The sequence below is a fragment of the Aotus nancymaae genome, unplaced genomic scaffold (genome assembly GCF_030222135.1).
Source record: "Aotus nancymaae isolate 86718 unplaced genomic scaffold, 86718_ANA_hifiasm-v0.15.2.pri h1tg000014l, whole genome shotgun sequence".
Classification (NCBI taxonomy): Eukaryota; Metazoa; Chordata; class Mammalia; order Primates; family Aotidae; genus Aotus; species Aotus nancymaae.
Genome location: NW_026988425.1, coordinates 102,126,810 through 102,152,947, shown reverse-complemented (window position 1 = coordinate 102,152,947; position 26,138 = coordinate 102,126,810). Strand labels below are relative to the sequence as shown.

General features: G+C 35.1%; 1 protein-coding gene across 1 annotated transcript in view; it reads right to left on the bottom strand.

Annotated features, from left to right (window-relative positions):
* The window catches only part of MAN2A1 (mannosidase alpha class 2A member 1), a 173,934-nt gene that overhangs the window by 27,052 nt on the left and 120,744 nt on the right, over positions 1 to 26,138 (bottom strand). Inside the window, exons 13-17 of the mRNA XM_012473931.2 lie at positions 25,030 to 25,195; positions 22,851 to 23,069; positions 22,393 to 22,515; positions 19,214 to 19,328; positions 2,129 to 2,262 (exon numbers count right to left, since the gene is read on the bottom strand). Of these exons, the coding sequence (XP_012329354.2) occupies positions 2,129 to 2,262; positions 19,214 to 19,328; positions 22,393 to 22,515; positions 22,851 to 23,069; positions 25,030 to 25,195 (757 nt within the window). The remainder of the gene's footprint in view (positions 1 to 2,128; positions 2,263 to 19,213; positions 19,329 to 22,392; positions 22,516 to 22,850; positions 23,070 to 25,029; positions 25,196 to 26,138) is intronic.

Sequence of the window (26,138 nt, the reverse complement as noted above, 5' to 3'; positions counted from 1 at the left end):
AATGGCCCTGCCAACACCTTGATGTTAAAAATCTAGTCTCCAGAACTGTGAAAGAATAAAGTTTTGTTGTTTTATATGATTCCCGTTTGTATGGCAGCCTTGGGAAATTAATAAACTGATAAAGCAACAACTGTAAAATGTTTAAAGAAAAAAAAAAGTAAAGCTACCTTAAAACAATTACCTATTTCTAATTTCCAAACCCAATTAACTTGTTTAAGTAAACTTGTTTTAAAAATGTAAAACTACCACAATCGTGTTATTGCTACTCCTACTCCCCACCTGTAGGGCTAGACATCTAGTTTTGCCCAAGTACTACTATATACAAAGCTTAAAAAATGGCCAATTTTAAAAGCAGAAATATTATAGACTTAAAAGTAATATTTTCTTTTTTAGTCAAATGTTCCATCCTTAAAAAGAAAATACACATTTTTAGTTATTCAGTTTTACTAAGTTTCTCATTTATGTCTACACCCACAAATACAAATAACTGGTTTTGCATAATTTTAAGAAAAGACTTTCTTTTGTATATAAAAAAAATGAATCCCCGTAAAGTTGACATTTTATTTGGAATCCAAATGGCTGTAGTAAAACTAACATGTTAATTTAGAATGTATGTTGCAATTTTCATGTTTTGGAAAAAGTTTAAATTTAACTTTTACGGGAAATCATAGAAGAGAAAACTATTAAAATCTTTTTCACCCACCCCTAGTTGAAAATCAAAGTGTTCATTGTAAAATTATTTCTACTCAGTCAAAAATTTCTAAAACTCTTATTTTAAAAACATGCTTATGTTTTTAATGGTATTATTTCAAAGATATGTTGTCAAACACATACACTCATAAAACAGATTTAGGTAACAATCAAAAGTGCTCTATTAAATTGGAGACTTGACAGTCTGATAAGATTGTATGAATCAATTTCCTTAATATAATTTGAAACTCATAAAAATTTTGATTAAATACACGCCTGCCCATTTCTAAATAGATAAACCTATGTATATGTATACATGTGTGTCTGTGTATGTATAATTGTATACATACACAAAGATAGGGAAAGAGTTTTCCTGAAATTTACAAGAGCCCATTATTAGATCATACATTAAATAAATATATAAGGAATAAACTTAATAGGTATAGATCAGTTCCTTATGAGGGAAACTGATATAGTTAGGCTTTGTATCCCCACCCAAATCTCATCTTGAATTGTAATCCCCAGGTGTTGAGAGAGAGACCTGGTGGGAGGAGACTGGATCATGGGGGTGGTTTCCCACACGCTGTTCTTGTGATAGTGAGGGAGAGCTCATGAGATCTGATGGTTATATAAATGGCAGTTTCCCTGGGCTTTTCTCTCTCTCACCTGTTGCCATGTGAGACTTATCTGCTTCCTTTTGCACCATGACTGTGTTTCCTGAGGCTACCCCAGTCATACAGAACTGTGAGTCAATTAAACCTCTTTCCTTTATAAATTACCCAGTCTCAGGTATTTCTTTATAGCAGTGTGAGAGTGGACCAATACAAAAACAGACCAGGTGCAGTGGCTCATGCCTGTAATCTCAGCACTTCGAAAGGCTGAGGTGGAGAGATGACTTCCGTCCAGGAGTTCGAGACCAGGCTGGCCAATATGGTGAAACCCTATCTCTACTAAAAAAAAAACACAAATTAGCTGGGTGTGGTGGTGTGTGCCTATAGTCCCAGCTACTTGGGAAGCTGAGGCAGGAGAATTGCTTCAACCTGGGAGGCAGAGGCTACTCAAAAAAAAAAACCCCAAAAAAGGATAATCCATAGATCCCTAATTATGTTTCCTTTCTGGTAGATAAATTAATATATATATATATATTTAGCATCAAGGTATTTAACATTCATAGTGGTCACCCAATCTACCCTTTGAACAAATAAATCCTTACAAAAAGATGTTCTAAAAAAATGGTCTCCCAAATATTTGTTCTAACTTTAGGTATTTGATTAAATATAGAACCTGTAATTGTCTGTCAAAATTCAGTTTTATTTTATAAATAATTTGAAACTTTAGATATTATTTTTCAAAGAATTCAAAATTAACTGGCCCATTATTACATATAAGAATTATACACTAATACAACCATCACTTAAACATTTTCAAAGAAAATTACCTGGTATCCATTTAGGTCAGTATAAAATCTATTTTGACTTTTTATATCAGAAGAAATTTTCATTGCAATCTCACGGTTATATACTTTTCGTATGTCCACAATATTGGAAACTTCCACAGACTGTCCTTCTATTCCTAAATTTAAAAATATATATAGATTAACAGAAAAAAATTACTTGCCTCACCTTTCTTAAATATAGTATACAGAACTCATTCCAAAGTTACATACATTTTCTTGTTTTCTACTTCCTGTTTTAACATCTCTCATATAATAAATGCTATGACAATTTGTCTTTTCTTTTTAAAAACTATCAGAAGGTAGACAGCATTTACTCAGAGGAGCATATTATTCAACTAAAGAATGAAGCAGCTGGGATGAGGAAAATGTAGATGATATATAACATGTAAATGGTTCTCTGAGTTCTAGAGGGGAAATAGGACATGACATGAAAAAAGGGTAGTCCTGTTACAGGCGGGTCCACTTCTCACCTGCACCACCATTCCCCAACAGAGCCATTCTAGCCTGCTTTTTCACCATCCTCTCCTTACACACCAGAAATTATGAGCCAGTAAAATCTATATTCTATTGATTCAAGAGACAGTATATCATTGCTCAAAAAAGACAGGAGATCCAATGAGATGATTTGTGGCTGAAAGTCATATTAACATATTAGTATTTGTGGACTATAATCTGGAAAGTTCTCCAGAAATTCAATCAATTTTAACTTGAGTTTAGTATCTCTTAGGTCCCCCTGTTATGAAATGACCCATTTTGTCCTTTGCTTTATATAAAGCAGAGCACAGCTTTAAAAAGTACCTACATATCAAACATTCATTTGGATAAGCCTCAAGTGTTTACTAGTTTCTGTCACTCTACCTTAATTGTATCTTCAGGTCCTCAGTGAGGCCTTGGGTCAATTTCAAAGATAGAAAGAGAAATTAAGAGGAAATCCAACACACTTAATACAGATCAAGGGTGTTATGAGATAAAAAGAAATGAATTAACAGCATTCACAGTGACCTGGATGATACTGGAGACTATTATTCTAAGTGAAGCAACGCAGGAACGGAAAACCAAACATCATATGTTCTCACTGATATGTGGGAGCTAAGCTATGAGTATGCAAAGGCATAAGAATGATACAATGGACATTGGGGGCTCGGGAGGAAAGGTTGGAGGTGAGTAAGGGATAAAAGACTACAAATAGGGTTCAGTTTATACTGCTCGGGTGATGGATGGACCAAAAACTCACAAATCACCACTAAAAAACTTACTCATGTAACCAAATTCCACCTGCGCCCCAATAACCTATGGAAAAAATTTTTTTAAAGAGTATGTGAGAGATATTACAGGATCTTTTAAAGAAAGCAATTGGGAAAGTGGTCATAAGAAGATAGACTGGCACCATTCTATTTAATAAAGCTGAAGCTTCCTGAGGTTCAGAAAAGAAAGGTAAGGAAAAATGGGAAAGGGAGGAAAGGAGTGAGGAAGACTTTTTCCTGGGAGCCAAGAAGAATCCCCAGAGCTTAACAGAAGATGACAGCAAAGAGTTAAAGAAAGGAAGTTTAACTCTGTGAGGTTTGCGGGAAATAATGTAAATGCAGGCTGCCTGGTTCTCGGGGCTGGCAGCTGTGGTCCTACTGAGCACAAGGCTTCTCCTTGGGATTCTAGCACCCCATACAGGTTACCAATGTTCCCGATGTTCAGCTGGGGCAAGGTACGTCATGGTAGGCAGTTTCCCTTCCATCACCCTTGGACCATACTGGATTGGTGCTTTTGGAAATAATGACTTATAAAGCAGAGAAGGTTGCTGTAGAACTTTAAAACGTGTTTAAATGTCCCAGGGAACCTGAGAGCCCTTCATCTCAGAAAAGGCAGAAGACGGATCTGTTGTTAAAGAAACAATGAGCAGGAGACAGCCTTATTGGAGGCTCTGCCATGTCCAAGGAAAAGAAGCTTATGGCAGGAGATGGTATTCCAATCAGCCAACTGGATTCTCAGTTTGATGACTTCACTGGTTTCAGCAAAGATGGGCTGATGCAGAAACCTGGTAGAAACGCATCTGTAAAAGGAATCATTGCCAGTAGCTTCTCTGGAGATGACCCAAAAGTCACAGACACATTCCCTTTTCCAAAAAGCCAAGAAGAAATTAATGCTGATATAAAATGTCAATTAGTGAAGGAAATTCGACACTTTGGATGAAATGTGAAAAACTCCTGAAATTGCCTGAAGGAGTACAAGGACCTAGAGAAGTCAAGAAATGATTTTTTGAATCCATTATCAAGGATAGCAGCAAGATTTACGAGACGAGACTTAATTTTAGCACCTTGAGAAGAAACTGGAACAAATGATTTCTGGGTACTTGTTCAAGAAGGTTCATCTCACCCCAAATGCATAATCTTGTTAATGATTGAGGAGAAAAAAGGATCAGATTGCTGGAGCAAGACATTGCTGAAGCCTCCTAGCATGTGTTAGTGAATAAAATGGCCTTCCAGAGGCCAAGATATTTCTGTTAAAAAAAAAAATTTAATGCAGTTAGTGCAAACACCATAGATTTATCTGAAAAGTACAGTGGAAATTATAAAATATAAATAACAATTTAGTGATAAATAACATTTAAATGGGCTGAAGCCTCTAGAACAGAATTTTCAGAATGCTCACTAAACTTCTTTCCGGTATATACTGCTCTTCCAACTCAACTGGGGCTAACTTCAATTTCTTACTACATTCATAAAACTACTATGAGTACCAGCTTCATGGGTGAGGAAATGTGGAATGCCCTTTATTTAAAAAAAAAAAAAAAAAAAAAAAAAAAAAAAGACAGGGTCTCACTAGGTGGTCCAGGCTGGCCTCGGACTCCTGGGCTCAATCTTTCCACCTATGCCTCCTGAGCAGCTGGGACTACAGGCATGTGCTACTGTACCCAGCTGATGCCTTTTTTTTTTTTTTTAAATGGCCATAGTCTGAACCACTAACCTCTGCCAGTTACCTACACATGTACACTTCCTGATGACAGTTACTAGAAGGACCTGCATAGACAGATGACTCAAATATCTCCACCACTCATTGGGAAGTTGAAAAAAAAATCACATAAATAACTGATGATAAATAACAGGATCTTCTCTAACCTAGGAAATGCATTACTCTAAATGCAAATCTTCTTTTCAGTATGCTTACATTAACCAAAATATTTTTGTAAAGCCAAAAGGAATGTATATGGAATTTTAATAGTAACAGATAAGCATCTACAAATGAACCAAAAACATTCAAAACACAAAATGTAGCACCAAACATGATAGTACTCAAGTAATGCTAGGGAGCATGGCTGATGACAAGAAGTAAACTCTAACTTACTAAAAGCATTCATTGGGTTTTTAGCACTGTTTTATGTTTTCTTCTCTCTAGATCAGATATTCTCTCACAGGTCAACAGAATACATGAAATGAAATAAAGCCTTAACAAAAGAGAACATCATTAATTTCAATTCATGTTTCTCCAGAAATCATTTATAAAAGAACATGCTTCAAGGAAAAATTAATAATTTCACATTACCTCTAGCAATAATAAAGTATTTCTGTTGAGAAAAATCATCTTTCTAAAGCTCAGTATTATACTCAGATCCTGTTGTGGCAACAAACACTTAAAGCTCTCTAAAAGAAGCCTTTATGTCCATTTATAATTCAGCGAGATAAAAATTTAAATTCTGTGTCAGGTGAGACTTTTAAAATAAGATTAAACTTAATATGCTGATTATAAACAAGCCAAACAAAACCTGTAATGGTCATAAAAGCAAGAGAGTATCCCTGAGTTCTCAATGACTATTATTTTTTTAAAGAACAGTATATGTGAGTGAGTGAAAGGACTGCCAACTGTTCCTATTCTGTGTCAAGAATTCCCTAAGTTGTCTCTTTCCCAAAGAAACTCATGCAGTAGAAAGGAGAATTTCCTGGGAAACAGGAAGGCAAACCAGTGGTACCTAGTGGTCTGTTGTACCTGTGCATCACATGGCAGCAAAAGTGCTATTTTTTACTACAGTGGTTCCACCTAGGCATGAATGGCCAGGGCTTTCTAAGCCCCTCTGTTTTTTTTCCAACACTTTACAAGATTACTCACTGGGGTAAGAAAGGAGTGATGCCATTCCCAGGTTTCAACGAAGAGAAATACATGCCCTCTTGCTGCTAACTCTCTCCTCCTTGAAAGAGAGAATGGAGGTTGTTTATCCTTATTTACATAGGCTATGCAAGGTAGAACAGAGCCAGTTCACAGGTGAAAAGTGATAATAAAAAAAGGCCACAAAGAGTCCTTCAGAAGGCCCCACTACACCAGAGTGCTCTGTAGATGCTGTAGATTCCAGTCTCACCCCCACGGTTAGGATTTTTTTTTTCTCCCTACAGAATGTTAGCTTCTCATAGACACAGATTGTCTTACACACCATCTTTGCATTCCAGTTCTTAACAACATTTGGGGTACAAGATAAGTACTGAATCACTGTTAAACAGAAACAGTTAAGATGTTAAAGCCTGTCCTTTATCATGCAGAAGTTAGCTGACATGGGAGGAAGGCAAACTGGGCTACGGATAAAGTTTAAGTAGCTGGAAAGATGAGGGAATAAGGACTTTCATTTTACATACATGTTACATGCACATTAGCATATAAGTTCCTTAAGGCTAGAGACCATGTCTTATTTATCTTCATGTCCCAGCATGTAGAAAGTGTACAATAAATGTATGCTGAGTGAAGGGTGGCAGCTATGAGGCAATGACAGGAGCCAAGAATTACTGATGCTTACTATGTACCATATGTTTACTACAAGCTCTATATATAATGACTCATTTCATCCTGACCCTAAGCCAAGGAAGAAATCATTTGCCCAAGGACAAGACTGGCAGAACCAGAACTAAACCACTCCATCATCATGCCTCACTGGCAGACCAACTATTGGAGAAGGCTCAAGTTACTCTGGGACCAAGTACTGAGAGAGGCCTTGTGGTACCTGAGTAGAGAGAAGACCTTTAGATTTTTTTTTAAATCCGATATGCTGTAGGAGCTATTTGAGTGAAATAAGGGACAAGGATTCCAGACCTCAAAAGCTCTTTAAAACAACCCAAAACTCTCTTTTAAAATGACACACTCATCTTGGAAGCCAAGAAAGTAATACATACTAAATATTAAAGATACACACTCCAGTGCACAGCAGTTCCTCCCCAATGTACCTAGCTGAAATGTACATAATGGTGAGCCCAGGAGGCATGCACCAGCACGTTTACTGCATACTGGCTCTACGAGCAAAAAAATGGGAAAACACGCCAGATGCCCCTCAACAGAAAAATGAATAAATAAAATCACATACACCCGTGCTATGGAATGCTGTGTCACAAATGAAAAGAATGAGGTACCTGTCTCTCTTGGCAGAGAAACATTAGAAGAAAAAAGCTAAATGTAGCATTTGTATAGCATGATAAACTATGCAGAAAATCGACACAAACGCAATACTATACTTTTCTACAGGTGTAAGAGCATGTGGCGAGTGTACGCTTGCATATATATCTGAATTCTTCTCCTGAGGAGTGGATGGAGACAAACACAGATGCAAGAGGAATTTTACTTTATTAACTGTAATGTGTGAAATTTGTCAAATGAGTACACATATATATTATTTATACCTGTATTTATAAAAGAATTTTTTTTAATTTTTTTATTTTGAGACGGAGTTTCGTCTTGTTACCCAGGCTGGAGTGCAATGGCGCGATTTCAGCTCACCGCAACCTCCGTCTCCTGGGTTCAGGCAATTCTCCTGCCTCAGCCTCCCGAGTAGCTGGGATTACAGGCACGCGCCACCATGCCCAGCTAATTTTTTGTATTTTTAGTAGAGACGGGGTTTCACCATGTTGACCAGGATGGTCTCGATCTCTTGACCTCGTGATCCACCCGCCTCGGCCTCCCAAAGTGCTGGGATTACAGGCGTGAGCCACCGTGCCCAGCCCTATAAAATAATATTAAGCATTTTTAGAATATTTGCTAAGACAGCAAGAAGAAATAAAACCAAGTAGGTCACCATCAAGAGGCTGGGCCACATCACAGCTTTGGGAGGGAGAACTTCCTAGGAAGCAGGAATGCAAATCAGTGGTACCCAATGGTCTGTTGTACTGGTGCATCACATGGCAGCAAAAATGCTATTTTTTATTTTTTACACTCAGGCTTACAGGGTCTTAGCGCCACTCTCAAAACGATGTTGCTCTCTTCTCAGAGCCTTCCCCCATTGGGTGGATTAGGAGAGAGGGAACAGAAAACAAAAGGCATCACCCTCTTAACGTTGCTTAGCAGTAGTCTAAAGAAACTGAGAAGGGTGCTCCCTGGTGTGGGGAGAGAAAAACTGGAGGGCATGCCGGGCACAGTTGCTCGTGCCTGTAATTCCAGCACTTTGGGAGGCCAAGACAGGTGAATCACTTGAAGGTGGGAGTTCGAGACCAGCCTGCCAACATAGCAATACACTGTCTCTACTAAGAAAAATACAAAATTAGCCAGGTGTGGTGGTGGGCACCTGCAATCCCAGATACTCAAAAGGCTGAGGCAGGAGAATTGCTTGAACCTGGGAGATGGAGGTTGCAGAAACCCAAGATTACGCCCCTGCACTCCAGCCTCGGACAACAGAGTGAGACTCCATCTCCAAAAAAAAAAAAAAAAAAAAATTAGAAAAACTAGAGGGCAAATCCAACACATACAATGCCTGAAACGTGACGTAGAGGAAACATCCAGGAGGGTGTAAGGACTCCAAGAAATGCAAGTGGAAACCCTGGAGTCATAGCTCTGAGCAACAACTAATGATGGCCTTTGGAGAATCCCAGGCTTTTACTTCCTTTGTACCACCAACTCTCTTCACACTTAGATCTTTCAACAATTTATCTGGAGCCGCCTAATTCAACCCTGAACTGTAGAATCCCAGAGTTAGCTCAACCCTCTCCACCTCTTCAGATCATCTTATTCTAGCTATTCTGAAATGCAAAGTGTACTTTTCCAAGGAATATACTCTGATAACTCAGATACCACTCTCACCACACTGAACCAGTTATAGGAGTATGAGGCAACAAGTTGGGAAAAAGGACAAAAAAGAACCTCACTCACATCCCAGCAAAGTCCAGTATCCTATCAGTGGCACCTAATGTGTGATTAGAACAACTCATTAGATCAAGAGGGACAATAACAACTGGCCCACAGTCACCTAGGAAAAAGACAAGTTATGGTGAGAATCTTCAGAGACATATTTAAGTCTGCAAATAAAAGTTTAACTGAAATCTAACATATGACTGTCAAATTACATAAAATAAATCTCCAAAAAGCCCATCTAAGATTCAAAGAAACATCTGAGTGTCTTAAAAATGCTGGCTCTCAGACAAAAGGGAACTTTGCTATCTATGTAATTGTTGCTCTCATCTCTTTTCCTCCAATCTGTGTCTGAGCAGACAGAATGACAGAACCATCACTTTGTTGCAGAAGTAGGATAAAATAGTGGTCATAAAAAACCAGGGTTTCTGATTTCAAGTATTCCCTCTTCAATTTGGAGAACATTTTGTTTTGTACTTTAATCATTGAAAATATAAGAATACCTTTGCTATTATGCACTTTAGTGATATTTTTGTGAACTTCATTCAACTTAGTTTAAAGCTCAAGCTTATGGTTATTAATTAACATATACTGCTTAATTCAATAAGTATGCTTATATGAAATTCTTACAGCAATGATAAACTGAGTAAGTTAACATCTAAATGTTTCTAAAAAGAAAACATTATCATGACCATATTTAAAAAAAAAAAAAACTGTACTTATATTTGAAAGTACCAAAATAAAAATGGTAAAAATTCCCACTATTGGATGACCTTTTTTTCCATGTTGACTCACTCAATTTATCTTTCATTATAAGATCTAATTTATCCTCTGAGTCACTGCTGATTTCTGGGTCTGTAAATGTTCATATTGATTATTTCTCCACAAGTGAAAATTTTAACATCTGCTTTCATGAATACAAATTTTAGTAAATTTCATTCCAAGTCACAAATTTAAGAAAATGATATAGTGCTTTGTGCCATTCATAAAACACTACTAAACAGCTACTATTACTTATCAATCACTTATGAGTTAGGCACTAGTGTATATATTTTATACTTTTCATTTCTATAATTCTCACAAAAATGTCAAAAAGTAAATGTGTACAGGAAAGGTATGGCATTTTGATCATATGAATTGCAAATGTTGGGTAAAGATTATACCAATAAACTGATATACTTGAAGACATAATAACTGAAAAATATATAATAAAACTGAAAAGCTGTCTTTAAAAAAAAAGCATTAATTTTATAAAACAACAGAATCGTTTGGAAGCTCTGTTTTGGAGGGATACCACTGACAACAGTTTTAACCTCAAAATAGATAATCAAAATAAAAACGGTCTAACTAAAATACTCCCCTAGGAGGTGAATAAAATAGCTCACAACACTGGAGTTTTTTGATACTTTCTCCATGACCCAGGTGTGGGCTGGTCTGGGACAGGGGACAGAAGAGAGCTGAAATAATCATGATATTTGATCTGCACATCTGCGACACTGGCAGTTACTCTGAACTCACCTATTTCCTGTTTTCCCAAACATGCTCCTTTCTAAGGGACCTTTAGACAGGAGCAGATTCCTCACACTGATCTGCCTCCATGGCAGATGTTTCTTTTCCACCACTCTTACTTCTTGTCCCAACTTACAAAAATAAAATAAAATAAGCAGCAGCGTATCTCTCACCCTCTTTAGTGGGTGCTGAACAAAGACAGTTCGATATATTGGTGTCTGACTGGACTTTAATGACTAAGTAACAAATATTTCTGCGAAACATGAGGTTTCCAATTGCTTGCTTTCAACAAAATTGAAAGCATACCTAATCAGGTTGTCAGGCAGTACTTTAAGAATAATTGATTAAAATTAATGTTTGACAATACATCACTTTGTGACTTATAGCATCTAATGTAGGAGTTGAAAGTACTGAATGATATTCCTATAACAAAACTCCTTTCATTACCAGCTACTTATTTATGTGAACAACTTTCCTTTGCAGTGATATTTATAAAAACAAAAATTAATAAAATCATGTATCATTCTATCAATGTGACATTTATCAATGGACACATTATCTATTAGGAATAAAAAAGGTTAACCCATTGAGAAAAATCTTTCCACTAAAATTTATAAAATAAAATTATTAACATAGAAACATGTTACATTTTTTGGCCAACTGCATACTAATAATAATTTTTATATCTAAATCCAGAAGAAATAAAAGAATATTTAGAGCCTTATAACAGACTTTTAAAACATATGTATGTGTGTGTGTGTATATATATATATATAAATAAACACACACACACGATTTTTGTTTTAGAGAATAAAAGACTGACCATAACAAGACTCTGAACCACAAAAATACTGCATTAAGATAAAATTCTGTGGAGAAACAAAATATAATTATAAGAAGAAAATAATGATGTGAAGTTTCTGACAGCTAAAGAAAAAGAGCTAGTGCAGGCTTTTAAAAAACACATGATTTAGTACCACTGCCTATTGAATATGCTTATTTTTAAAAGTCCCCATGTACAATACACCAAAAATAACATCCTTTGCAATTATTTAAATGTATAAAGAAAAACTACAGGTCAATTAAAAAATATATAAGGGACAAAGAGTTCTTCAAATCCTTATAGTAGGGTTCTAAACAACCAAACCTCACACTTTGTGATATTCTTTTCCTCCTTTCTGCCTTTCATGTGACATTCTCTAATACCTAGCCTCTCAAGAACTCACTTCCTTCATTAAATCCTCCCCAATTCCCTGTAACCTTAATGACCATGCTTTGTCTTATAACACTCAACTCTCTAACCCATCTGGCTCACTCACTCTTGTAAGTAGATACCACGCTCACTATGGGTCAGGTTCCTTGTATATTCACTCAGTGAATACTCCCAACACCTTCTGAAGTTGATTCTACTACTGTCAACATTTCAGGATGATAAAACCAAAGCCAGATTGGCAGTAACCTGTGCAATCTGGTCAAACAGCTGCTAAGTGGCAGAGCTGGTATGGGCCTGGGAATAAAACACAAGAAAACTGGCTCTGAAGTCTCAACTCTGAACCATTATACATCTCCTTTGTTTCTTACCTCTGTGCCCTTCACCTGAGTTCAGTGCAACCCACCTTTGCAGGGGATGGTGCTTCCTTGCTAAGGAGTTATGGATTCAACAAGCAGCTGCTCTCAAACAACCCCAAAGATAACCTCTGAGTTCTGAATCTTGTGTAACCAGAATGTGCTTACAGTCCCTTAAAATAACTTTCTCTTTCATGCCTGTAGGGAATAATCAGATTCAACACATAGCTACTTATTTCAATTTTTAAAAGTTCCAATTAACAGGGAAAAAAATCCTTAGCAGTCAATTGCATATTATGATATTCCAAAAATGTTTTAATTACCTAAGCCTGCCTAGCTATATAACTTACTTAATGCTTTTTAGTTTTAAATCAAACTAAATATGGAATATAGTTCTGGAAAAAAATGAGAGATTGATTGCAAACCATCTTAATGTCCTCATGAATCTTTTTATGGAATAAAAAGAACTTCAGTCAAGCTCTAAGACTTTGTTTACAAGTGAGGCAGACTCCAGGGATGGAAGGCCCAGATTCAAGCATGCTTAGAAGATGAATTTAATCACTTCTTGGTCTTTTGGCTAAGATCAAGTGTAGAAAATGAATTTAGAAGCAGGGAGTCAGGCACAAGAGAATTTATGTGAAACTAAGTTGTATGAAGACTCTTTGACGGTTATGCCTGATTGAACATTTACCTTTTTTATAGATTAGGAAACTGAGTCCCTAAGAAATTAAAGGACAAACCCATATTCCTCTAGTTTGCTTAGAAGCAAAACTAAGGATTTGGCTCTCTAAATTCCAATGTGATTCCCTTATAAGAGAGGTCTTCAAAAGTTTCAATGCCTATCATGAAAAAACTATGCATGGATTTTCATCAAAATAAATGCATACTTCTTGTAACATGTCTGAACAGGATCTAGTTTGAGGCACTAAGAAGGGTGAGACTTCAGTTTGAAAAGAGCCCCTATCAGAGCAATATAAATTATACTAAAATTTAAACAAGAACAAACATCAAATTTTTGGTGGAACTTGGGTGGAAGAATGGTGAAATTACTCATGCTTTATGAAAAGTTTATGGGGACAATGGTCCAAGAAAATTAGCAGTGTACAAAATGGATAAATTGTTTTAAGAAGGGATGGGACAATGCTGAAGATGAAAACTGCATCAATTTTCAAGAAAAAAAATTAAGTTTGCTACCACTCTAATTGAAGAGAAGTAACAATTGGCAGCTTATATAGTTCTGACTGAAAAATTAAAGTCGAGGAAACTTTCCACTCAATGGGTGCCAAAACTATTGTGTCCAGATAAGCTGCAGACAAGAGCAGAGCTTTCAATGGAAATTTTAAATAAGTGGGATCAAGATCCTGAAACATTTCTTTGAAGAATTGTAATAGTAGATAGAACACAGCTTTACCAATATGATTCTGAAGACAAAGAACAATCAAAACAATGGCTAACAAGAGGTGGAAATGGTCCAGTCAAATGGTCAAGAGCAAAAGTCATGGCAACAGCTTTTTGGGATGCTCAAGGCATTTGGTTTGTTGATTTTCTGAAGGGCCAAAAAAAAAAGTAACGTCTGCTTGTTATGAGAATGTTTTGAGAACGTTAGTCAAAGTCTTAGCAAAAAGACACCCAGGAAAGTTTCATCAGAGTCCTTCTCCACCATAATGTTCCTACTCATTCCTCTCATCAAACAAGGGCAATTTTGTGACAGTTTCAATGGAAAATCATTAGCCATTCACTTACAGTGCTGATTTGGCTCCTCCTGACTTTTGTTTCCTAATCTTAAAAAAAATCTTTAAAGTAAGAAGACTGAAATGACATGGTTAAATTCCAGGACCCTCAGTTCCTTAGGGATGGACTAAGTGTACCATTGCTTATGAAAGTGTCATGAACTTGATGAAGCTTATGTTGAGAAACAGTTTACATTTTTATTTTGTAATTCCATTTGCCCACAAACTTTTTGAAGTCCCCTAGTATGTTTAACTAGATGAAGCTCATTTTGACTCTCTAAAAACCAAGAGTCAGGTTATAAATCCACTTAGGTCTATATATTCAAAATTGCTCAGAGAAAAACTAAGCAACTGTCTTCAATTGCTAAATATGCCCATGCAAGGAAATCAGTCATTTCAGTCAAAGGAAAGTCATTGCTTCCATACTTTTTGATGTCAGTTCATTACATTTTGCCCCCAGGCTACTTGTTTTCTTTGAGTAAGATCCATTACACATAATACTTTATAATATGTTGGTGGAAAATAGGGCAGAAGTATCGCATTTAAGATATTTCCCCTATGGGTTAAAAAATGGTTTACATACACCTACTCACTCTCTAACAAACACCTGCCTGGGAGAACATAGTCCTTCGCCAGTGAAATGTACATGACACACTGGTTACCCATGGTGACCTAATTCTTCAAAGCAGTTGTTGATAGCAGAAACTAGGACACTAAAGTCCAAAATATAGCTCTGAAGACAAATAAGGCCACAGTTAGCAATGTCGCTTACCTGTATTATATTATTACAAGGTATGTACTTTCTGTGTAGGTGGAATATTAAATAAAACACAAGAGGATACAGGAGTTTCTGTTTGTATTATATTCTATCTTCTAATCCCAGATTAACCAAAAAAAGCTGAAGTAGCAGCCTATATGGTAATGTTTAAAGCTTCAATTAAATGAAAGATGATTATACTGCAAGAAAAATTAATTCCCACCTCCCTCAACTTTTCCCCCAGAAAAATATTATTTTCTACAAACAAAATAAATATTTCATTAAATTATGGGTGCTATAAAATGGATTCATTAAACCTGACATTGGCAAAGAATTATATGTCATTAGAAATTTCTGAACTGCTCTGATTTTGTAGAGCTTTTAAGGCTAGTGAGCACAAGATTTCTTTTAATTTAGTATTTCTAGAAACCTTTTGAATGTGATGTCCGAACGATAATAAAAAGAAAAATAGAGTGTTCTTTTAATAGCTTAAAAGATGATAAGAAAGAGAGAGCCCTTCAACTGTACTTCTAATCATTTTCAGAATCCAGAGAGAAAGCAAATAGAAAAACTAAAGTTAAATACCAAGCCAAAAACAAAAGTAGGGTTGAACTACAAGTCCTCTCTGTTTCAATAGTTACTTTGGGGAGAAAAGGGTCAAAGAACAACTAAAGTAGAGATTGAGGAATATCAGAATATTTTGTCAGATATGCATTACTTTAGTTTTTTTTTTTAAAGAATGTTTCAATAAATTGAATTTGAAATGTTTTTTTTTTTTAAAATAGACCCCCAACAAAAACAATCTTTAGTACAAACTCATTTTGTTTCTTTATTCCTTGTTGCTGAGAGATCACTAACTCTTTTGTATAATTAACTGGTTTAGTAACCTAATACAATTTCAGTATGTTACCACAAAATATTAAGTCTCTCTCCCCAACCCTCTTTTCTTCCTGGATTGAAAATCTGGTACTAATAACAAACAGTTTTCATTCATTAATACTCATCCAAGTAACTGCATCTGGTTGGTTTAAGGGGGCAAAAGTAGCATATGTCCAAAACTAGTTAAAGTAAATTAAATTCAAGAATAAATACTTTTGCTATTTTATGCAATATTAGCTAAAAGCCAATCTACAAAAGGATGGAGGCTGGCTGACGTTTTCTTTGCACCTATAATGAAAAGCCACATTTTGTCTACGCATTTTGATCAATCATCCAGATATCTGATTTACAGGAGGCCAAAGTTTAGAAAGTTAAACAACTTTCCAGTATTTCTTAATACAGAAGACACGGCAGCATATAACAGATCCCTGAAGACTGATCACCCTTTCAGGCAGTATGAACATTTATAGAGCTAAACACCCTGAAGACTTCATATCTCTATCATGGGCCTTGATTAGTGATTTCATTAAAACCCCAATAAGCCAGGACTGAGAAAACCTGAGTCTTCAGGCAATGTGTGAAAAACAGGAGGGACAGGTGAGTCAAGAAGATTACTAAGGAAAGACTCTCTCCACAACTGGGCTTATCTTTTTCCAGAGGGAGATTTGTTAAGATGAGCTCAAATACAAACATGGGCAGGTATATAGTGTGGAAAAAGCATTTGAGGTGATCCTGGTATCTCTATTTCCTACTAACTACTTTCATGTTGAAAATAAATAAATAAACGATCTGGGCTACAAAGAAAGAAAAAAAGACTTATATGTTACTTCAAGTTTATATATGACAGCTTCAGGTTTAATCCAAGCAACTACTGTAAAACTCATCAGTGAAGCACTCTAAGTTTGCGTTACACTTATTTATTCATCATTTATCATCATTTTTTCACATGCACAAGAGAACACCAAGGAAGAAAAGACAAATAATCTAGAAAGGAAACACATGAAAAAAGAAAATTAGGCCAGGTGCAGTGGCTCATGCCTGTAATCCCAGCACATTGGGAGGACAAGGCAGTCGGATCACCTGAGGTCAGGAGTTTAAGACCAGCCTGGTCAACATGGCAAAACCCTAACCCTACTAAAAATACAAAAATTAGCCAGGTGTGGTGGTATACACCTGTAGTCCCAGCTACTAAGGAGGCTGAGGCAGGAGAATAGCTTGAACCAGGGAGGCATAGGTTGCAGTGAGCTGAGATCATGCCACTGCACTCTAGCCTGGGCAATAGGGCAAGAATCCACCTCAAAAAAGACAAAAAAAAAAAAAGAGGGAGGGAGGGAGGAAGGAAAGAAGGAAGGAAGGAAAATTTAAAAATAAAAAGAGAAAAGAGGCAGAGGCCAGACCAGCAAATAGAAACGGGCTACACTGAGAACTGCTTTGGAAGGCCAGGAGCCAGTCAAACCTCAGTGATCCCGCTCCTGCTTAATGCTATTAGCCACTGGACAGTTCACTGCCCAGAGTGGAACAGGAAGAGAAAAGGAAAGGAAAAATGACAAGCATTTAGTTCTGAAGAGTACAGTTTGCTCGAATGAGTAAACAGACAAGCCAGAGTCTATTAATTTCCAAGTCAAGCACTAAGCACTTTGTCAAGCTAAGCTACACCCACCAGCAGCAGAACAGGACCATCTAGTCTACACAAACTGCCCTATGATGTGAGAACTAGAGGTCCTGGATAATCCAAGGAAAACCCAAAAGATACAGTGACATGATAAATAAAAGCAAAAGCAATTATGCAAATATTCCTGATTGAGAAGTTGTAATTTTAGGATGAGTTGCTACAGCATTTACTCTGAGACACAGCCCATCTCTAAATATAACTGATGAAAAACAATGGCAAATAAAATTTGATGACACAAGTTTGTGCCAAAATGTGTGCCATGTTGTACTCAAGGAAAAACCTTTCCACTAAAAAACAAAGATTTTAAGCAAACTTAAAAATAGATGAGACTTCTTCTGTGTGATAATGCTATAAAGCTGAAAATGTAACTTAGAGCTCTCAGGGGTATTAAACAATGGCTTACACAAGAGTACAAACAGATGGTAAAAAATATAGTTTCTGATTTACGAGAAGTTTTGAGAAACTCAGTAAAGGATTATTTCAGAACTATAGGTTTTCCTGTAGGTAGCAAAGTGATTGTAGATAACGGCAGAAGTCACATTTAGGACATAAAATTCGTGTCTAGAATTATTTTTCCCATCCGCCAGACAACTTTTACTTCTTGATTCATCCTACAAATAATGGGTTATTTTGAAAACTTATCATATTATTACCTAAAGAAGTTGCATGAGCAAGTTTGTCCATACCTGAAATTCTAACAAAAAGCAAATACTAATAAAATTTGAAGTTAATAAAAAAATTAAATAAAAGCAAAATTAAATTTAGACTATAAAATCAGAAAATTGAACTTCGGTTATGTAAGAAATTCCCTGGACACAGTATCCTTTGCTTCCCCACAATATCTAAAAAGGAAACAGTGCCTGTCTACACATTTATCTTTAGTTTGTGAAATCCTTTATTTTCTACCTGTATGAAGATTCAGGGGAAGAGTATTTTTTCTTTTCTAATTTGTTCAACTTAGTTAACAGCAAAGATAAATTTAAATGACATTTTTATGAGGACCTTTTCTAAGAGTGTCGATAATATGGTAAATGCTCTAGTTACTAGGATTAAATCTGTGGTTGGAAAAGTACTCCATTCTAAAAACAATGAATTCTAAATCAACCAACCTAAATGTGTAAGTGTGAAAGTGTTTGGTAACCACAGCTCTACTCAGACCCCATGGAAGAATCAGTTCCATTGCCCAGGGTTAAGTTCTCAAAAGGATCAAAAGCCTATTTCTTTTTCTTTTTTTTTTTTTTGACATAGGGTCTCACTCTGTGGCCCAGGTTGGAATACAGTGGCATGAAACACATTCTTTTTTTTTTAAATTTTTTTTATTAGTTAGCAGAATTCATAAAGATGCTGCTCAACACTGTTCTAAAAACAATAAACAATTTCTAGATTTTATATTCTACAGGGTAGAGAACTGTAAGCAAACAGAACTAGTTTAGAATATTTTTCTCTTAAAGTTACATTCCAGTGACACAGGCAATATTTAAGGAAGCAGGCCCCATATATGTGTGTGGTCTACTAACTGAAAGTCATATTTAATATCATTTCCATTTCATAAAAATCAAACAAAACTATATTGTTTTCAGGTGTTAGAAATAAAGTTTCCAGTTAATGAGCTCATGACTAAGACCAATATGGCAACGGTGAAGAGAAGATATACAGAGGAACGTGTATATGTAGGGATTGAAATGTTATATCAGTTTTTATTATCAAAGGGTAAGTTTCATATTTTAAATCATATTAAAAATATGATGTCAAGTTTAGAAAAACGTCATCTCCAAAAAACCAACTGTTAATTTATTAAGAATGGTATAAGAAAAGCAAGAATTCAAAAACCAGTATACATATGTTTCATAACTGCATTTCTATTTTCTTACCCCGTATATGGTATAGTCGGACTCTGTGAGTAACATGGTCAAAAAAGGAAGTCACTTCCGAATAAATCCTTCCATGGGTCACTCTGACAAAGGGTGGTGTTGTATAAACATAAGGCTGAGAACAAAATAATATATTTGAGAAAAGTATTTTGGCTTCCAAACTTTTAAAACTTTTATCACTTGATATTTGCAATTTTAAGTGTAAACCGGTAGCAGAATGTGCATATGATAAAAACTGAACATGTTTTTTATTGTTTAAAAATGCTGAAAATAGGAAATAAAAATGTTTACAGCTTAATTGTTCTAGAAAGCACTATACAAATTTCTAACTAAAACCCTTCTATTTGTCCATATAGTTACCTATTGGAAACAGCCATTATTCTACAGAAGTGACATTTTCCCAGGCAAATATTTATTATAACCATGGTCCCAGCCCCCTAATGTTCAGGGTTTGGGACAGGTGGCAAGGATGACTATAGGCAGTCATCTAACCAAACTGAAAGCAGGATTCAGAAACATACTTTAATCATAGCTTGGTTCACTAAACTATAAAACATTCTGTCCTTTTACTTGAAAGAACTAGCTGAATATAAAGTAAATTTACAAACTTAAAAAAAACTACTTGGAAACCACTAGTTTAGTTTTTATTTAAATTAAAAAAAATACGGTAATAAAGCAGGTAACTTATGTGACATGGAAACAAATTTAAAACATTCATGAGTAATTACATTTTAAAAGTATTAGATACCTAACAACAGCATAAAAAGGCTTGCAATATGAACTACTTAAATAGTATAAGATTTTTAGAAAAAAATCAAAAAAGTAAAACAAATTTAAAAAAATAAGAAGAGAAAAAAGATTTTCAGAATGGTGTAATTTTCTTCCAAATTCACCTCTTTCGCTACGGAAAATTTTCTGCAGTTAATAAAATTCTTAATGATTTACAAAGTTCTTGGACCTAATTACCAAATAGCTAGAAAGTGAGAAGCGGGGATGAGAACCTAGGATGGTGAGTTCTGGGCTCTTGCCTTTTTCTGATGCATTAGATTGCCTCTTTCCCTGATGTTTCTTATTTTCTCTCTGTAAAAATGACAATTGTTTTATCTTTCTATCTGACATTAGATTTAAAGATAGTTTTAAATAAATTAGTTATTAACATTTATGCCTAATACGCTATAGCACAACTACATTTTTAAGTATAAATATAGTCAATCAAAATAAAATATCCAATGACAAAAGCTGGTAAATGAGAAAACACTGAAACAGCTCATAATTGGGATTCACTGCCCATCCTGGAATGCCTTGTATAAGCTATAGTTTGTCTTTAATTCCTCATTGACAAAAAAATAAAAAATAAAAAACCCAAACAGCCAAAAAACACCTAGAGTCCTTACTGTAGCCTACAGAATCCCTTAAAATCCAACATTTGATTTTAGTTAGCAGAGTTCATAAACTGCAGAGCAAAAGCAACTTTTTCAGGAGATAGGTCCCTATCTAACAAGACAATCATTAGGAGACTATTTCACTAATCTTGAGGTGGAGAAAACCTATAAAGGTATAGAAGCAAAGGAAAAAACTTTAAAGAAAAAAAAAAATTACTACAAAAAAAATTAAAACAAATTTAAAAGAGAAATATTTCTTAATAAAATAATTAACAAACTAAATGACACAGTAAGAAACAATTTACAACATATGGGAAAAAGGATTAATTTTACCACATAAAAAGAGTAATCAGGGATCATCAGGACATACCACAATAGAAAAAATAGTCAAAGAACAGGATATGAAAATCACAAAAGAAATATGAAAGATAAATGAAGGCACAAAAAAGTTCAACTTCACTAGTAATTACAAAAATCTTAACAGAAACTATTTTTCTATTAACTTATTATTACACGCAAAGGTTTTAATATGGCTAATTCTCAGTGCCTGGGGTGGGATTTTAGAGTTACTTTCAAAAAATGCTGGTGGGATTAAACATTTACCTAGTCTTTCTAGAGGGGAGATAAGCAGTATAAAGCAAAAGGCCTTAAAAGACTTCAGACACTGATACAAAATCAAAATGACTCTTCTAGAAAGTTATTATCAGGAAATAATCAGAATTGCATAAAAAGAATGCTACAAAGAAAGTATATCACAATGTTACAGTAGTGAAGAAATAGGAGAAAAAGAACATATGCAACATCTTAAACACAACAGTGTATATTAAAGTTGCATTTTGTAAAAACATACCATCAGATTGTGAGCAGTGACAAATGAAAAACAAAATATGTACATGCAATAAGTCAAGACTTGAGAATGGGGAGGAAAGAATATGCATATAATAAAAGACAAGAAATACATCTAAAAGTTGGCAATGGTTTTCATGGGATTGTGTACTAGTTAGTAAATTTTAATGTTTTCTTTAGTTTTTGGCATTTTCAAAATGTGTCAGAGTTTGCATATTACTACCTTTATAGTCAAGAGTGAGAAAAAAATTGTTTTTTAAAGGGCTGAAAGTTCAGGAAAAAAATTGTCCAGTGGACAATCTGTTTTTCTTATATGGCTAGAGGTTTTGTACCTGTATAAAATGCATACATGTAAAAAACACCACAATAGCACCCTAACTGTAAGTAAAATCTAGTTTCTTCTCATGTTCACTGTTTATCCTATTTGAACATTGTTCACTGTAGCATCTTAACAAATTTCAACTCTGAGAAATTATTTATCTAACAGAGTCTGGCTCTATCAACCCAGGCTGGAGTGCGGTGGCATGATCTTGGCTCACTGTAACCTCTGCCTCACAGGCTCAAGCCATCCTCCCACCTCAGCCTTCCTGAGTAGCTAGGACTACAGGTGTGGGCCACCATGCCTGGCTAATTTTTGTATTTTTTTTTGTAGAGAAGCGGTTTCGCCATGTTGTCCAGCCTGGTCTTGAACTCCTGAGCTCAGGCAATCCACCCTCCTTGGCTTCCTAAAGTGCTGGAATTACAGGCGTGAGCCTCTGTGCCCAACCATTTATCTAATTTTTGACTACAAATTGCTAAGTATCAATAAGGTGATAGACAATATTGAAACTAAAGGTTCATCTATCCCTAATACGTCAACAGATGATAAAATAATGACACTTACTTATCTTTTTCCTCAATATTCTTTCAATAAGTGTTTATTCCATTTGTCATCTCATCAGTACCACCTACCTTAGCATTACCATCAGGTAAGAAGAGGTAGGCACCACTTTTGTCTCTTTTAATCGTGGTTCCATACCATGAAAATTGAACGTTTACTTCGTGGTGTTTACCATCTTCTTTAGTCATCATTTGCTAAAGATAAAAAAAAAAAATTAAGCAACTCACCACTAAGATGTTAAGCATATTGCATCTGGTTCCACGTGTATGACAAATTTAAAAAACACAGTTTCTATGCTTATCTTGTAGACCAGTGACACACTGCCCATGCAGTAGCACCACCCACAGACCATACATATGAACACCAAGGGGTCAATGAAGGTGCAAACAGCTTGTCATGCATCCTTTTACTCAAGAGTATTTGGTACAGCTCTACTTAAGACTTTTTTCCTCTTTTGCCTAATTAATCTACACACATTGTAGCAAAAATGATAAGCATTCCATGAATTTTAGAACTATTCAGAACATACCTTCATAAGTCCAGTTTGATCAAACCGAAGTAAAACAAAGGAGTTCTCTACTGTTATAGCTTCTTCAATATTTATCACATTCTTTATGGTGAAAATTCCTCTATCTTCTACTTTATTGTTATACAAGACATAATTAGCTAAATGTGAATTTGAACTTGCTGATTCCAAAATCTTATACACTTTCAGTCCCAATGGTGGTATATGTGCTAGAAAAGAGATCTTTAAAAGATAGGGAAGAGAATTTATTAAAGAGAAATGTTATCTACTGAGAGGCAAACCATTTATATTTTTGGTAAAACCAACAAACTACCATATTTTTTTTAAAAAGAAGCCAGTTGGCCCTCCATATCCATAGGTTCCATGTCCACAGTTTCAACCAACTATAGATCAAAAACATTTGGAAAAAAAAAAAGCAAACAATAAAAATACAAATAAAAACTATAGTATAATAACTATTTACACAGCATTTACATTGTATCAGATGTTATAAGTAATTTAGAGATGATTTAAATATACAAGAGGATGTGTGTAGGTTATATGGAAATGCCGATGCTCCTCAACTTATGATGGGGTTATGTCCAATCAGAATTTGAAAATATCGTAAGTCAAAAAGGTATTTAATACACCTAACCTATCCAAAATAGCTTAGCCTAGTCTAGCTTACACATATTCAGAGCACTTACGCTAGCCTACAGTTGGGCAGAATCACCTAGCACAAATCATATTTTATGCTAAATATAAATAGCTTATGTAATTTATTGTATACTGTACTGGAAGTGAAAAACAGAACAGTTGTATGGGTACTTGAAGTACCCTTGCTCTGAATGCACATGACTTTCACACTTTCATAAAATTGAAAAATCTTAGGTTGAGCCATTGTAAGTCAGGGACTGTCTGTACTACGTCATTTTATATAAAGAACTTGAGCATCCATAGATTTTGTTATCCCCAGGTGTGCTGGGACAGTCTTCTACAGATACTAAGGGATAACTGTATAATAATATTCTATAAATGCTTTGATAAGTTATGTTAAGACATGCACATCTCAGTTTATCTAGAGAACCTAATAACCTAAAGTTGGTAGGCCTATCAAAGCATTAATGTTTTTATCCAATATGTAAACCCATATGATCATCCTCAATCATTTGACTGTACTCTAAAATGCCTAGAGAAGGAAATTTTCCATGAATTTAAGGGCTTTGCAACAATGCCGTTTCCTAATTATTAACATTTTTTGCAATACTGACATCTTACTATATAAAAATGATTAATAAAGATATTAAACACGTTAGTTCAGTCAGCACTAGCCATCAAATGTTCAAGGTTCAGCAGACTCTGAAGAGCATGGGGGGATGCACACAGTGTAAGACATGACCCCTGCTTTCCAGGAGCTATTGCTCCATTTTCTAGATGGAGAGCTTCCTATAAAATCTGACCAAAATTTATATTATATTTTACCTTTCTATCTAAAAGACTACGCATATTTAAGAGTAGCTAGCAATAGCTTCTGCCGAGCAGAAGCAGTTCTTAAGAGTTCCTAGTTTATGGCTGTATTTCCAGAAGTACAGTTTAAATTACATTCCACATTTTAGAAGTTTAACTTTTCTAGTGGTACAGTGATCAGTTTAATATTGCTTATTTCTTATAAGAAACTTTAGCACAAAAAAATTATAACTTGAGCACAGATTTTCCATAATCACATCTCAAAAAAGCAGCATCTTAATTATTTTAGGGCATTTCTCTTCCATGGTCTATTATGTCACCTTTGCAATGAAAAACTGAAACTATCAAAAGTTATTAAAGGTGGTATTTATCTCACTTTCAATATGCATAACTATCATTAAATTCAGTTAGACCAAGATATTCAAAATTTTATGAGTAATAATTACTGCATTACCTTAGAATAAACAGTATACATCTTACAAAGATATACAACATACAAACAACATATAATAAGATACAATATATATACTAACAAAGAAATTAACATTTTAGGGAACACAGGATCTTTTTTCCTTTAGTGTCATTTAACCAACCAGTTAAACTCTCTGGTATTTACAACTTTCATCACTTCACATACACCAATGATGGCTAAATGGGGGCTACTGTACATACATAAATTATATACTTGCTAGGTTTGTTTTACAATGCCTCCTTAAGTTCTACGGCTACAACATACCTCATAGGCTGTTTCTGAAATAGTATTTGCTGTATCCCAAACTGCACTGACTTGAACTTCCACAGGTTTTCCTGAAGCAGAGAACACTTGCACTTTGGGGGAACTCACATAGACTGAGACCACCGAGATTCGGTCTTGTTCTAAAGGATTATAGACCACAAGGTACCTGCAAAAACAGCTGCTTCATTATTGGGATCTCAAACTATTTTTACTTCTTTCATATACATACATATTTTTGAGATGGGGTCTCATTCTGTCATCCAGGCTGGAGTGCAGTGGCGAGATTATAGCTCACTGCAGTCTCAATCTCCTGGGTTCAAGTGATCCTTCCACCTCAGCCTCCTGAGTAGCTGGGAGTAGCAGGTGTAGTGCACACCACTACTTTCACAGAACTTTCAGAGAACAGGCAATTTCATAACAACAAATATCACACAGTACAAAGGGTAACTAAATAATGATTCAGAAGACCTTTCTAAAGAATAAATGCTTTACAGATGGAAGACATTAATAGATTTGTTAAAAAGCTTTTCTGTGTCCCAGAAAAAGGCCTATATAAATACGGTTTTATTCATCTGTCTAAAAGAATCAGCTCCATACAACTAATACCCTGATCCCTACCTAATCTTACCAAATAAAAAAATTCACAATGTTTGCAATTTAGTCATAATTAGTTCCAGTTAAAAATCTGATATTCATTTTAGAGCACTAAGGCACAACAAAAATGTATGGCTATATATGGAGAATCATATAATTCACACATATATTTTATATACAATGGCCTTTATTATTCAAGTACGTTGATTCTAAAAAAAGGTCACTTGAATTGAATCTACTTATAACAGGGCCCCAAATTTTTATAGTAAGTAATAGTGAAAAAAAAATGGGATTGAGGTAGAAAAAGGAAAATGCAAACTGTTAAAATAAGTTTAGGCAATATTAGCAACTATGTGCAACTTTCAGTATGAGCAGAACATAAATGACCTGACATTTGGGGCACAATTTTTCCAATATTTCATACCAGCACATTATGACATCCTTCACATAACATTTAAGTTTTACATGATGGTTTTATTAATAAACTATATTTGAAAAAAAAATTTAAGGACTTT